At 57.1% G+C, this 14,448-nt stretch overlaps 1 protein-coding gene across 1 annotated transcript; it reads right to left on the bottom strand.

Moving 5' to 3' along the window:
* Positions 1–611: 611 nt before the first annotated feature.
* Positions 612–13,225, bottom strand: WNT6 (Wnt family member 6). The gene is made up of 4 exons (XM_052636007.1): positions 13,107–13,225; positions 3,261–3,481; positions 2,697–3,031; positions 612–1,073 (listed from the first exon to the last, which is right to left on the bottom strand). The coding sequence occupies exons 1-4, from the start codon at positions 13,184–13,186 to the stop codon at positions 612–614; spliced, it is 1,098 nt and encodes a 365-aa protein (XP_052491967.1). The 5' UTR covers positions 13,187–13,225.
* Between the last annotated feature and the right edge of the window lie 1,223 nt (positions 13,226–14,448).

Here is a 14,448-nt window from a genome sequence, read left to right as displayed (position 1 = left end):
TGCAGATACAGGCCCTAGATGTACACCAGGGTGAACAAGAATAATGCCAAGGGCGGGATCTGGGACTCTTCACCACCAGGAGAGCCCAGTTCTGGAAGACAGATGGGGACCCAGGTGATGACCCCTGAGAGGGCCATTCTATCAAAACCATCTCCCTTTACTCCTTTCAGAGTCTCTCCCCACGGCAGCGCCCCCCTCCCAAACTCTGGCCCTAGGTTTAAATATCTTTATTGATATACCCTATTGGTTTAAATATCTTTATTGATACAAAACTCACCCACCCACCCCATGGCCAGTAGTTCTGAGGAGCCCCACATCCAGAGGCCTAGAAACTGGCTCTTTGGTTTCCATCTGGGGGCCGAGGAGAGAGAGGCTGTATATGGTCTCCTCATGAAGTCCCCGGGAGCCCCTGTCGGGTGGCTCCTTCAGTGCCCTGGGCCTTGATGAACCGGCATAAGTCTCAAGCCCCACCGCCTCGCAGTTTCCCCGAGGCCTGGAAGATGGACTTTCTCAGGGGGAAGCCGGGCCGAGGCAGCGCCCTCTGCTGGCGCCCAGAGGTCCCGCAGGTGCCGAGAGGCGGCTCCGCGCGCAGTTCCGGGTACCGCGGCGGGTCAAAGGCAAAGGCTGAGCTCCTTGCGCACGCGGCAGCGGTGGCACTGCACCACGCAGCACCAGTGGAAGCGGCACAGGCAGTTCTCCTCGAGAAGCACGCTCTCCTGACGGTGCCCGCGGCCGCAGCACAGCAGGTCGCAGCCGCTGAGGTCCGGGGCGCTGCTGTTGCAGGCGCGGCCGCGGGTGCCCGGCGAACCCGTGCGCCGGTTGGGGGCGCAGAAGTCGGGCGAGTCGGCGGCATAGAGCAGGTCAGCGCGGCCCGGCGGCTTGAGCGTGCGGACGGCGGGCAGCAGAGCCTTGCCATCGTTGGTGCCCATGACACGCGAGGCACCGTGGAACCGCTCGAGCAGCCGCGCGCCCACCTCGCGGAACGGGGGCAGCTTCTGCCAGCAGGTGCGCAGCGCGCACGAGCCGGACAGGCCGTGGCACTTGCATTCGGTCCGCGTGTGGCTCCGCACGGCCTGCGGGGAGCATAAGAGCAGGCGGATGGGAACAGATCCGGGAGGTGGGGCGCAAAAAGGCCCAGAGGACCGACAGAAAATAAGATAGGGGAGAGTGGTGAATGGAAGACAGCAAAGAGCAGATCAAAAAAAAAAAAAACATAAAAAAGCGAGAGCGCGCAAAATGGGAAGGACGAAATCGCAGGCCCGACACCCGGGAGAGGAGGAGGCTGAAGAATGGTGGAGAAGTGGGAGCAGTGGGGAATGGGGGACAGTATGCAGTGTAGAGATTCCAGGATCCAAAGCCAAGGAATGGGGGAGAAAGCGGAATGGACAGCAAGGGTGAGATTCTCCCTGGAGGGAGGGGGTAAAGGTGGCAGCTGTCGCACGGATTCCTCTTGCCAGCCAGCCTTCTCATTCCTGCTCTCAGGGCCCCAGGCAGAGCAGGCTGCCTAGGCTCTGTCTCCGCCACCCCTCCCCAACCCTTTCCGACAGGTATGTGGGCCTGTCTGGACATTCCTCTCCGAGTCCCCTCTTCCCTCCCCTGCCCAATGCCTCAGGCCAGAACCCTACAAGACATAGGATGTGGGGGTTCCCTGGCACAAGCTAGAACTGAGGCATAGGATGCAGGAGGGCCCCTATGAATGCCCTACTGACAACTGAAACCCAGGAGTCCTGCCATTTATTTACCATTTATGTCTGAAGCTGGAATGGAAAACTCACAAGCCTGCTAGAGATTTATGGGGTCAGATGCCCCAGGAAGATCATTTCCGGAAGCTCAGAGTCCAGGGGCCAACCTTATCTACAGTCTTGAAGTCTATGGGCCCCCTCCTAGGCCCCTTCTCTTTCCCCTCCATACCCCCCAGGAACATCTGACTCATACTGCTTCTTGTCCCTAAACAGGAGCTCCTGAGGCCCTCCTCATCATAGAGGGAAGGGGAGAGGCTGCCAGGGCTCTGGGCAGGGACTGATCTGGGGTTGCCAGGCAGCCAGTTGACAAGTGCCTAGACTGTCACAGTTTTCCTGGCCTCTGCCTGACCCCTCCTACCATCAGGATCCACTCCTCGTCCTTCTCTCCTTTCCAAGACCATTGTCCCTGGAGCCTCCCGCATTACTCCCAGCTCCCCAACCTCCAGACCCCATACCTTTACTGGGCTTCTGTCCTTTCTGTCATCCTTTGCCTTGGTCTCCCTCCTCAGCCCCTGCCCTGGCAGCCCCTAGCCACCCAAGCTTTGCCCTACTTGTCCTGTCTTAGAAGTATGTCCTCCCTACCTAAGGTCCCTAAAGGCCTTGGGTCCTCTTCCCTGGGTGTCCCCTCCCTACCCTGCCCACTGGGCCATCAGCCCCTAGCCCTCCCAGGACCCCCAGGTGACGCCCTCTTCTAGGTCAGCCACCTTGCCTCCCACTGGCCCAACCACACCCCCAGCCAATCTTCCCATGTGGCCTCCCACACATTAACAAACTCCTACACTGTGTACCCCACTCACCCCTTCCACAAACTCACTCCTCCTTATATACCACAGTCTCCACATCCTTTCAAACTCACCCACACTCCCACATTTACACACACACACACACACACACACACACACACACACACACGCTCGCGCGCGCGCGCCCTTATACATGCCTGTTCCCACTCACCAGTCGGCCCGCCTCGTTGTTATGAAGTTGCACCAACATACGGATGTCTCCACGTCCCCGTTTGTGCTGCGCGTCCATGAAGAGCCTCGACTTCTCGTCCCCGAAGTCCACGTCGTCGCCGCAGCCCCCCCACTCCCAGGCGGCGCTGCCGTCGGGGGACCCCGCGGGGCCGGGGGGCCCTGGGGTGCCTGGCAGGCCGGGGGGCCGGGGTGGGGCCCGGCCTCGGGGCGCCTGGCAGCCGCACTGCAGCAGCTCGCCCATGGAGCAGGCCTGTGTGACCGCATGGCTGGCGCCCGCCGCCGTTATAGCGAACACGAAGGCCGTCTCCCGGATGTCTGCGGAGGTGGGGAGGGGCGGTCAGACAGCAAGATCCGGGCTGGGTTCTGGGGCGCTGCGGTGGGCGCGAGGCAGCGTGGCGTGGGGCTGGGAGACGTGATCGGGGCCGTGTCCTTTGACCCTTGGGGGAAGTGGGGCTTCGTGGACCTCCTCCCACCCCCACCCTCTCCTCTGACTCCCCCAACGGCGAGACAACAGCCCCCTCCTGGGGTCCTCCCCCACACTGACCCTGTTGCAGGATGCGCCCGAAGGCCTTGCTATGGCTGGAGCAGTTCCAGCGTCGGAAGCGGAACTGGAACTGGCATTCCCGAACCCCCAGCCGGGCGCCCCGCGCTAGCTCTGCCACCACTTCTGGCTCGGCCTGGCACAACTCAGCCTGCCGCCCTGCGAGCCGCCGGGCCTTCCTGCAGATGCTGGTAGGGTCCATGACCAAAGGGCTGCCCACGGCCCTGGGAAGTAAAGAACAGCAGACCATGGTTGTAACTCGAAAAGCTTGGGGGAGGGGCGGGAGACCAGCCCCGCCCAGCTCATAGCCCGGAGCTGTGACATGCCTCTTGCTCCACCAGCACCCTCAATTGAGACAAAGATTGTCCCACCTGGTTCTCTTACTATTCCGTGCGTGTGTGTGTGTGTGTGTGTGTCTTGTCTGTCTGTCTGTCCCCTCTGAGCTAGATTCTAGACTGAAATTGCTATAGAGCGAAGAGTTAGTATTATCCTTCTGTGTACACTTTCATTAATAAATCCTTACAGGATTTTGACTCAAGGTGAAGGCATCTGGCACCAGGTAAACCAAGGTTAAAATTCACCAAGCCTAACCCAAAAGGGAAAGGAAGAGGACGTTAACGGAAGGGAGATCAAGCAAGCCATCATGGGGCTTCCCTGGTGGTCCAGTGGTTAAGAATCAGCCTTGCAATGCAGAGGACACTAGTTCGATCTCTGGTCCTGGAAGATCCCACGTGCCTCCGAGCACCTAAGCCAGTGTGCAACAATTACTGAGCCCATGTGCTGCAACTACTGAAGCTCTCACACCCTAGAACCTCTGCTCTGCAACAAGAGAAGCCACTGCGATGAGAAGCTGGGCACGCTGCATCTAGAGAAGAGCCCCCACTTTCTGCAACTAGAGAAAGCCCTCACAGAGTAATGAAGACCCAGCACAGCCAAAAATAAAAATAACAAATAAATGCAATTAGGAAAAAGAAAGTAAGCTGTCAAACAAAAGAAGGTACATATCATAAAGAAATATAAAGAAGAGTAGACAGTGTCAGAAAAGGATCTGGTCTTAGTGGACCACAAGCTGGTCTTGTGTTAGCTGATTAGCCCCGATGCGAGAAAGGTAGGGCAGTCCCAGCAATACAGCAAGCCACGGTATGTTAGAGTGGTCAGGGAAGGGTGCCTTTGAGGAAAGTCACACCCCCTCTCTAGCCCAGATTTCTCCTTCTGTCAGATTCCACCCCCACCCCCGATATCTCCCTGTTTCCCTGAGCAGGAGGAAGGCGCTGGGGACTGAGTCCCTGAAGCCGTGTTGTAATGTAGATGACACTGACCCTTCTTCTGCTCTAGGGTCTGTGACTTTTCCAGAGCAAGATGGCAGCAAGCCAAGACCAGTGCATGGGGTGGGGGTCGCAGGGCAGATAACACAACTGATTGGGGAGGGGATACTCCTTGGCTTGGTGGGTAAAGACCTTACTGGGAGTTCCACACACTTTCAGAAATCCCTCCACTCTCAGCCTTTGTTTCATCCAAGGCTAGCAGTTCCTTTTGGTTGCTGTACATCATACTCCTGAAGATTCACTTGGCTGGGAATTCACACCTGGAGGGGACTACTTTAATTGGAATGCTCTTATTTGAGCACTTAGCTGAGATCTCTGTCTGGTAGGAATAAGTAGGTAGAGCATTTAGGCTGAGGGTAATTTGAAACCACTCAAAAGCCTTTAGCAGACGGTGGAATAAGATTTTGGGTGGGGAGAAGAAACATCACGAGAAAGAAAATGTGGAGGAAAATGTTGGTAGATATGTGCCAAAGGTCAAGGTGGCCTACTTTTCAGCTTAGCTTTAGTGCACATCCACTCCACTGTCCCCATTTGCTCCGCAAGTACGGGCTGCCCAGGCATGTTCTGGGCCCACAACAATGAGATGTAATGGGCTTAAATAGCAGCAGGAGGAATTTAGGTCTTAAGGTAGAACTTCTCTCACTAAGGAGTGAGATGCTTGAAGACATGATTGCAGGAAGATGTGTAAACTCAATCCTTGAGCTCAGTCCTCAATCCTGTAAAGTGTCCTACCACACTCCACCCCACCCCCATCACCACCCTGTCCAGTCAGTGTCATCACCCCTACCCCAGTAGTCCAGGAACCAAAGTTCTCTCCTCAGTGGAGAGACTCTCATAATCTAAACCTGCCTGCCTCCATGCTTAGGACTTGCCATCGCTGCATTCCTACTGTACCTGGGAAGGTCCAGCCCCAACCCTTTCGCATCTCTAGAGGAGTAATAGATGGGGCAGGGGCAAGTGGGCCAAGGGTAGGAAAACCCCTGGCTGTACAAGTTGATCAGTCTCTATCTGTCTATCTTTATTTCTATCAGTCTATTCATCCCCCTTCTACTTATTTCATTACAAAAATAATTGGGGGCAACTTCCAGTATGGTTGTACAAGGTTGGTAAATAAGACTATGGAGCACCTTGAGAGTTAGGACTATTTTCATTTCCCATGGCAGAGTTTTAGCTGCTTAATTTGTATTTCCCCTCCAATTTTTATTATGAAAATTTGCATATTGTGAACGATTACTATGCTTCACCAATGAATACCATCTAATACATGTTTTTGAGTGAATGAAGGAGCCATCTAAGGAGAAGGTCCTCACTTGAACCCTGTCCACATGTGGCTTCATGACTCCTAATTAGCTTCCAGAAACATTTTCTCCCCAGCTGGATTTAGAGGCAGGGAAACAGGCCTCCACACAGGCATCCAGCTCCTCTTCTGCCACCTGCGTCTTGAGAACTCAACCTGGGAGCCTGGGACTCTGCAAATTCGTCTTCCCCACTCCACCCCCAAGCTGCCAAGTTCCCCAGTCTCCCCTCCCCAATCCTGCCCTCTGCTAACTCCTTACTTTCCCAAGGCTGACTGGCCTTATCTTCCCAAGGTTACTCTGTCCCATCCCGCTTCTCTCCCTCCTCCTGCTCTGGGGAAGTAGGAGAGGGTGGGGTGTGCAGGCGAGAAAGGGAAAGAACCTCTTGACCTTGTCTTTTTCCCAGAAGCTTGAGATAGGAGAGGAATCAGGAGGAGCACGACAGGCAGAGCCCCCCAGGAGGTGGGGCTGGCCCTCCACAGGGTTGAGGGGCTGCCCTGGAGTCAGTTTCTGGTCTGGGTCTGGCTCCTCAGGCTGGCTGGCTGCCTGGGAACTAGACTTGTTTACAAGCCAGTCAGGAGGAGGGATGGGCAATAGTAGCAGCTAGAATCCCAAGGGACCAGCTTGCTCCCTGCCCTCCTGTCCTCACTCCCATCTTCAAGTCACAGGAAAGGAAACTCCAGAAGGGGACTGGCAGGGGAGTGTTGGGCAAAACACCAGGCCTGTCCACTCTGGGTGAGCTGAGCTATGCTGAGCAAGTCAGTTCCCTCTCTGGGCATCAGGAAGATAAGGAGTTGGCAAGACAGACTCGAATAGCCTCTCTAACTTTAACACCATCTTTAACTGAATCACAAAATATCTCCCCCAACGCCCCTCTTCCTTTGCCCTCCTTCCTTCCCTTCTGCTTGCTTAGGGACTGAACTCTGCTTTGGGGGCCTCTGAGTTCGCATTGGCCTGAGATCAGCCTAGGGAAGAGGTGCCTGTCTGGAAGCATCTGTGTGTTGGGCTGGGGCTGGTGGTTGGAGCACAGTAGTGGTAGGAAATATATAATATGTAGGATCTGAGATCCTAAACAAATAGCCACTCCTGGGCATAGAAAAAACAAAGCTACCCCTAAAAGAAATCAGTACATAGACAAGAAGAAACAAGCCTGGGTTTGGCCATTCTAGCTGGCTTGGCCTCCTGTGCCAAGATCTCCCTCCCAGGGACCTCGGTTGGTGGAATAGGTAGCCAAATGGGGTGGCATCCGGGGGCAGCCAGTTCCTATTGGCAGCATCTGTGAATCTAAGCCTTGGAGGCCTGGGTGTCTGGCCTAACTTACCTTTCCATGCCTGGATTCAGAGGGTGGAAAATTTTCTAGTCCACTTCCACCCATTTCACCCTTATTGTACAGGCAAGCAAGATAGAGGACTGACCCTGGCCACTCAATGGGGGAATCCCCATTGCAAGAAATTTAGGCGAATATTTTAAAAACCAAAGGGACTGGAGGAAACAGCTCTCCCGCCCTGAGGGCTTCTGATACTTCAGGGGCTCTTGCATACTGTCCTCCACATGGTCCTTAGTCTGATCAGGGTTGGCTGACTCTGCATCCATCCCAGATCATACCGCTAAGTTTCCAGACTCAGTGACAACCCCGCCCCCTCCTCACTTCTAAGTCATCCAAATCTCACACAGCATCTCTCCAAACTTGCCTCAGATCCCACCTGCTCTAAGGAGCCTCTGGTGGGCCCCAGACCTCACTGACCTCCCCCACCTGCCTCACTCCTGGTGTCACTCATGGTTGGGGGGTGGCTGTTGTTTGTCATCCTGGCCGGTGGCATAATTGTTTAGTCACATCTTCTTGTCTTATCTTTGCAATTAGATATAAACTCATTCCAGACAAAGATCTCAGGGAGAAGTATAATGTCATTAGCAGAACACAACTCAGGGCCTTGAGAATCCATCGGACTTGGGTTTGGATCTGGGCTCTGCCCTTTGCTGGTTCCACGATGTTAGCAAGCCCCTAGCCGGGGAGGTTGGCCTTTGTTGCAAGCCTTTGTTGAATGGATGAGGAAACTTAACCTTCTGAACTCAGTGTCCTCAACTGTAAAGTGGAAATAAATAATAGTACCTGCCTACTTCTCAGGTTACATGATGAAAAGAGCCTGTCCAGAGAGTGGCCTTCCACAGGTGTCTTCCCATGGGTGACTTCCCATTCACACTCTTAATCATCTCCTGGGCCTGCACAGTGCACGGCTATCAGGCAGCGTGTGTGAATTCCTGAGAACATGCTTTGCTCCAACTCTCCTTAGCCTGGATCCCAGTATCTCCTCCTCCCCTGCCAGTCTAACCCATGGACCAGGAGCACCCTCCAAGATCCCCCCACCCCCCCTCCCTTCTCCAGCCAGTGCTCCTGGGTGGATTCTTGAGACCAAGAGGTTCTGAGGCCTGCTCCTCTAAAGGGTCTCACAGCCAGATCCCCACTAGTTCTCCACACTCATTCTGGGTACTCCTTAGTCTGACCCTCAGCTCCCAAGAGCCAGCAGAGGGAGCCATGAGCCCTGGGGCTATGGGTGGGGGCTGCACAGGGGTGGGGGAGGTGGGTGGTGGAGAAGGGGTAGAAAAATGTTGCCTGACAGCTGGGCTGCCGAGGAGGCTGGGCCCGGGCCTGTGCCCGGCCCGCCTGTCCTGTCCTGCTCTGTCTAACTCAGTAATTACTGTTCCCCCTCCCCCAGTCCCTACCCCCACCCCAACCACCACATCAAAGTCAGTAATGCCCCAGCTCCATTAACCCCTACCTCCCCACTGCCCACCAGCCACCCCATTCCCTGGCTCCCCAAGCCTGGCCCAACTGGGTTCTTTCTGCCCAGTCCTAGGTGCTGCCCTTCCCACCGCCTCACACCTCTTCCCTTGCAGGGGCTTTCCCTGCCCTGAATGACTTCCCCACCACACAAGATGGCTTGCTGCTGGTCAGAGGCCTGGACACAATGACCATCCACTGGATATCCTGCAGAGAGCCTGTCCTGTGCCATCTGCTGTCCCATACCGAGGTGGGGAAGCACTGTGAGAAGGGGAGGACAGGGGGAGCAGAAGGAGCCTGTGCAGGGGCCTGTACCCCTTTCCTCACCCCTACCCCTACTGCACACCAGGACACAGTACTTAGCGGGAGGTGGACTCCTGGTCCCCAGCCCTCAGCTACTTGCATTCTGGGTGGCCTTGGGCAAGTCACCTCCTGTCCCTGAACTTTGCTAGACTTCTCTCTGAGAGTGAGAAGATTGGGCCAGATGATCTGTAAGGTCCTTTCTAGATCTAATTTCTGGATTAAGCCGAGGGCTTCAAGCTGGAGGAGACAGCCAAAGAGACCAGGTGGAAAGTGGGTGAAGTACTTGTCCAGCGACCTTTCCCTCCCTGTGCTCCTCCTCAGGCAGTCCAGGGGAAGCACCCAGGGCCTCGCCCCACCCTGCCCCTGGCAGGAAGGAGGGTGCAGGCTAGAGGGCGCTCTCCCCACTCCCAGGGGACAGGCTTCTGTGTTCCTCTGAGCACCTCCTGCTCTGGCTGGCTGGGTGCCCTACCGCCAGCCTGACTGCAGCCCAGCTGCCCGCACCCCCCAACCTCCCCCCACCCTGCCGCCTCATCCCCTCCACCGCTGCATTTCTTCATCGAAGTACACATTCTGGAATCCCCCTGGCTGGGCCCTGATGATCAAGCCTCCCTCTGACTTCCCCCACCAACTCCTGCTCCCACCCAACTCCTGGCTTCCGATGAGAACGGGGCAGGAGGGGACTGCACCCCCCGGGAAATGTCACGGTGCCAGGACTCTGGTGGGCTCAGGGCATGCTCTGGCCTGGACCAAGCCAGCCTCCTTTTGCCCCTGCCCTTTTCTGCTCACAGCCCCATTGTCTCCCTCCAGGGGAAGCTGCCAAGGCGAGGGGTGGGGAGGGCTGGGAGGGGAGGCCTGGATGACCACCCTACCCCCACCAGGCACCCTATCTTAAGCTTGTGGGAGCCAGCAACAAGACTGACCATGAAGGGTCAGGGGCCCTAGCAAAAGAGAGGATGGGAAGTGGGTGGTGGAAGTCACAACTGGAAAGCCTGGGTGTCAGGAAGAGGCCTGGGTCCTTTCCCTGCCTCCCTGAGAGGCCAGAGCTGACCAGTCCCTGGCTCCTGTTTCCATAGGAAAGATGAGATGGGGGAAGGGAGTGAGACCAAGTGGTGCTTTTCCTAGTGGAACAACGGAAGGGTTAGTTTCTTTCACAGAAAATATCAAATGGAAAGAGGAAAGGAGAAGAAGGGAGATTGATTTGGCTATTCTGTGAGAGTGAGCTATTTTCTACATCCACTGATTGAAGGTATAAATAAAGATGGGCCAGATATTGAGAAGAACTTCCTGGGGGAGGATGAGAAGGGGCAGAGAGCAGGATGGGAGGGCTGGGAGCTGATGACCAGGACAGAATCTGTCAGGGCCAGAGCATAAGCTGGATAGCCTGGAGGCAGTAAGCTGGACAAGATGACCTCAAGAGAGCCTGGCCAATGTCCTGGAATCTGGGATTCTGTGATTCACAAAGATATGGTTACAGATGAGAAAGAGAGAGACAGAGGTCAGAGACAGAGTTTAGAAAGCACTGGAGAAGGGGGCCGGAGGGAAAGAAGCGGGCAAGAGGGAAGAAATTGGAAGGGGAAACTTCTGGGGGACCTAGAGCCAGGTCCGTGGGCCTGAGGCCTGGGCCACGCCCCTCCAGGGCCCTCCTTTCCTAACCAGGACAGTCCGGTCACTCAGAGTTCCTGGGGAACTATGTCTTCCCAGCCTGGCTGCTGCTAGAATGACAGCATGGACTGCAATGGGCTGCTGTGAGGCCAGCCGCTTTCCTGTTCACCGCTGGAGCTCCGGCCTGGTCAGTGTTCTCTGAGAAGCAGGAAGAAAAGAACCAGCCAACCAGTTCTAGACATCAGGGAGCAGCCCGGATGTTTCTTGCCTGAAGAAGCTCTTGCTTCAGGTGAAGCCTCAGGGGTGGGGACAGCCTCTCCAAAGTATCTGAGTGAGCCAGTTGCCAGACACCTTATCACTCCAACTCCTCACTCTTCACCCGGCTTGCCCTGCAGCTGTGGCCATGAAGGCCTCTGTGTTCTTCCACACCTGCCCTCCTCCCCTCCTCCCCCACTCCCTCCTTTTCAGCTTCAGGGTCAATCTCCAAGGGATGAGGTCTCTCTTCCTCTGGCGTGGCTCCCACCCAGCAGCCCCTCCCAAACGAAGGAGCCACCATGAACACAAACCCCAGCAGAACTCCTAACAGCTGTCCCCAGCACCTTTAATCTCCAGGGCCCTAAAGGCAAAGGCTCCTGGGAGGAGCGGGGAAAGGGGACCCAAGAGGAGAGGGCAGTCAGTGAAATGCCTAACTGGTACAGTGTCGAATGCATGGAGTGCAGCGAGAGCATAGAGAAGACAAGGGAGGGAAGACAGAGAGGCAGTGTCATGGAGGAAGTGGTATTTTTAAGTGGAAGGATGTTAAAATTGGGACAAATAGTAGGGGGTGGAGTGGGGTGGGGAAGGAAGGCAACAGCCCTCAGGGAGAAACCTGTCTCCATACTTTGAGAAAGGGCAAAGTTAGGACAGGTGTGTATGGGGAATAAGAGATAGAGATCCCTTTGCAAAATTTTGCTAGAGACCCTAGATTTTAATTTAAATTGATCCCCCTTTCACCCTTGGAGATTCTGGCCAGAACCTGGGGTGTGGAGGAGAGGACTTACATTTAGGAGCACCTCCCAACGTCAGATTATGTTGTAGGTCATCCCATCCAATCCTCCTATCAAGCCTTCCAGGTAGGAGGACTGACTCCCTATCTTACAGTTGAGACATCGGGGAGCAGGGAGAAGTGACTTGCCCAAGGTCATAGGCTTGACAGTGGGGGGAGATTAGATCGCAGTTCTCTTTATTTCAAAGCTGCTACTGCATTATTCTAAGTCAGGATCCAAGGACGCATGTTCCCTGGCCGGGGCTTAGGTCGCCCTGGCTTGGCCCCCTCACTGACACCCTAAGGGACTTCTCTCCTACATCATGGAAGTGGGATCGTGGCCAGCAGCTCCCTGTGTGGGCATCCAGCTATCTTCCTAGAAAAGAGGGAACTGCCTGCCCCACCCCTTCTTCCAAATCCGCGGGTGGGAGAGGAGTGGAGGGTAGAGAATCCAGCCAATGACATGGCTGTATGCAAATAGACAAGGTTTTGACTTGTTAGGATTGGCTAATGTACCAGCGGTATCCTTGAAGTCCCTCCTCTCTAAACACAACTATTCCGGGCGGGTCCTCGCTGCTCCCAAGACTGAGCAGGGGAAAAAAAAAGGTCTACGGGATCCGGATCGCTGAGCGGTCCCGGCCGGGCACCCACCTCCCCAGCCTCTATGCATCCCGCAAGACTCCAAGTTCTCGCAACCTCAGCTGCCTATGTGTCTGCTCTAGCTAGGGCAGTCTGGGAACTCGACCCCATCCCTTGGCTGGTCAGGCCTTGCTCCCTTCCACCAGGACCCTCCATGATTCCCAGCAGCACATTTTTTCATCCATGACCTCTACATCTGGAAGGGCCAGGAGCTTGGGTCCCTTTCCTGCCTTTCCTCCCCTTTGCTCGGGGAGGAGAAAGTAGAAAAAGCGAAGGTTCTGACTCAGTTTTCCCCTTTACGCTCCCTTTCCCGCCTCTACCACCCATTCTGAAGGAGCCCAGAGAGCAGCTGATGGGTTTGTCGGCAAAGTGGGGGCGGGAAGAGGCAGCTACTTGACTCTCCCTGCCAGTGGTTTCCCACCTTGTTCTTCTCTTTCCCCCAAATTCAGCCTCTCTCCCCTAAACCCAAAGCCGTCTCAACACACACTCTTTTATTCATTCGTATCTCAGACTACAGATCTTGCCCCCATCTCCCGGTATCTCTTTCCTACCTATAAGCTGATTCTTCGGTGACCTGGGTTGAGCGCGTAACCTGCGGTGGGGGTGGGACACAGAAGGAGGAAATACAGTAGAATGTAGGGAGGGGGACGGGGGGGGGGTGTGTGGGCACGTCTAAGTGGCAGTACAGAAATGCCCCTAGAGGAGGTCGGCAGGAGCGGCACGCACCTCCCCCTCGCGTCTCCAGCTGCCTAGGGGCTGGGCTCCGCGCACAGGTAGAGCCGGGAGGCGGCGGGAGCGCGATCCGGAGCCCCACCTTCGGCCCCGAGGTCCCCACCTCCGAGCTCCAGGGGCCCCGCGGGAGCAGCCAGACGCAGCACTCACCACCACAGTCCGCCGACGTGCGCCGGACACAGGAGCAGCAGCAGGAGCAGCCCCAGGCGGGAGGGCGCGGGCGGCTGCATCGTGACAGCTTTAGGGCCGGCGGGTGCGGGCAGGGCGCGAGGCTGAGGGGCCAGCCGCTGCGCGCGGGGGCCCGGGCTTCAGGGCGAGCACGGCGGCGGCCGGGAGGCGATGGCTCCGGCGGCGGCGGCGGCGGCGGCGGCGGGGGGGCCCATCCTGGGCGAGGAGGGCGCGGCGGAGGCGGAGAGCGGACGGGGCAGCCAGAGCCTGTGTCTCCTGCCGAGCTCGCTCGGGAGAAGAAATCAGAGCCGGGGGCGGGGGTGGGAGGGGAGAGGGGCCGGGGCGGGGGCGGGGGGCAGGGGGGCCGTGGGGGTGGCAGTTGCGACAGTCAGGCGGCGGGACTCTCGGGAGGGAGCCGAGCGCCCCGGGGCGGCGGGCGCGGAGCTCGGCGGAGGGCGGGGCCCGAACACGCTCGTGGCTGGGGGATCCGCCTGGCTCGCCCCCTCACCTCGCCTCTCTCAAGGCCTGGGAGCCCCCCGCCGCCGCTCGGAGTCGGGGGCAAGGAGGGGCGGGGAAGCAGGGTGGAGAAGGGTAAGCGAGGGGAAGGAAGAGGAGCGAAGGAATGGGGGACGGGCTGGAAGGGAGACGTTTGACAGGTTTGTTGACTGTAAAGAGAGAAAACTTCCCAGGAATGAGGGAGTTTGGGTTGGGGGGCGGTGCGGAGTGGGATGCTGGAGCGGGGGCCGGGAGACGCAGTCGGCCCCCGGCGCTGGGTGCTCCGGGGAGGGGTGTCGAACTCGATGGCCGGATGGGCAGACTCCGGAGGGGGTCACCTCTGACCGGACCCCGCCTCCGCGCCGCAAGCCCCCTTTTTCAGCCTTTTCTTGAGCACTGGAGGAAGCGATGGGCCTCCACTCTGCTCCCCAGCCCCCGCCTCATCAGACCGGCACTCAGGGGAGGAGGTGCGGGAGGGCAGATTAGACAGCAAGAGAGAGGAACCTGTTTATGGCCTGCGATCAAGCGCTCGCACGTGCAAGCGAGCGACAGAGTGGAGGTTGCAGAGAGAAGGGTCAGGACTCGCTGCAGCCGGGCCTCGTGGGTCCGAGGGTCCCTGCCTCATCGCTGCTCCCCCAACTTGGCCGGGGCTGGAGCGGGTGGGAGGGCAGCTTCAGGTGAGATGGCATTTTATCTGATTCTCTAATGCCACAAAAATGTCTTTGATGCCCCTGGCCCCCTCCCCACGAGGGGAGATCAAAGGCCCCCGTGGGGAGGAAGGACAGCTCCATTCATCACGCCAAGAGCGCTGGCAGGGAGCTGTAGTCCC

This window comes from Budorcas taxicolor, chromosome 2 (assembly GCF_023091745.1).
Source record: "Budorcas taxicolor isolate Tak-1 chromosome 2, Takin1.1, whole genome shotgun sequence".
NCBI classification, from domain to species: Eukaryota; Metazoa; Chordata; class Mammalia; order Artiodactyla; family Bovidae; genus Budorcas; species Budorcas taxicolor.
Note: the sequence above shows the minus strand (reverse complement) of the source record. Positions and strands in the feature narration are given on the sequence as shown.

Bases quoted from the DNA above. Each gene is read 5' to 3' on its own strand.
- WNT6 (XM_052636007.1), bottom strand. From the start codon at position 13,186: ATGCAGCCGCCCGCGCCCTCCCGCCTGGGGCTGCTCCTGCTGCTGCTC. The intron at 3,032-3,260 runs GTCAGTGTGGGG...CCACCTCCGCAG, and splicing joins CGGGCGCATCCTGCAACAGG to ACATCCGGGAGACGGCCTTC. The intron at 1,074-2,696 runs GTGAGTGGGAAC...TGCTCCCCGCAG, and splicing joins ACAACGAGGCGGGCCGACTG to GCCGTGCGGAGCCACACGCG.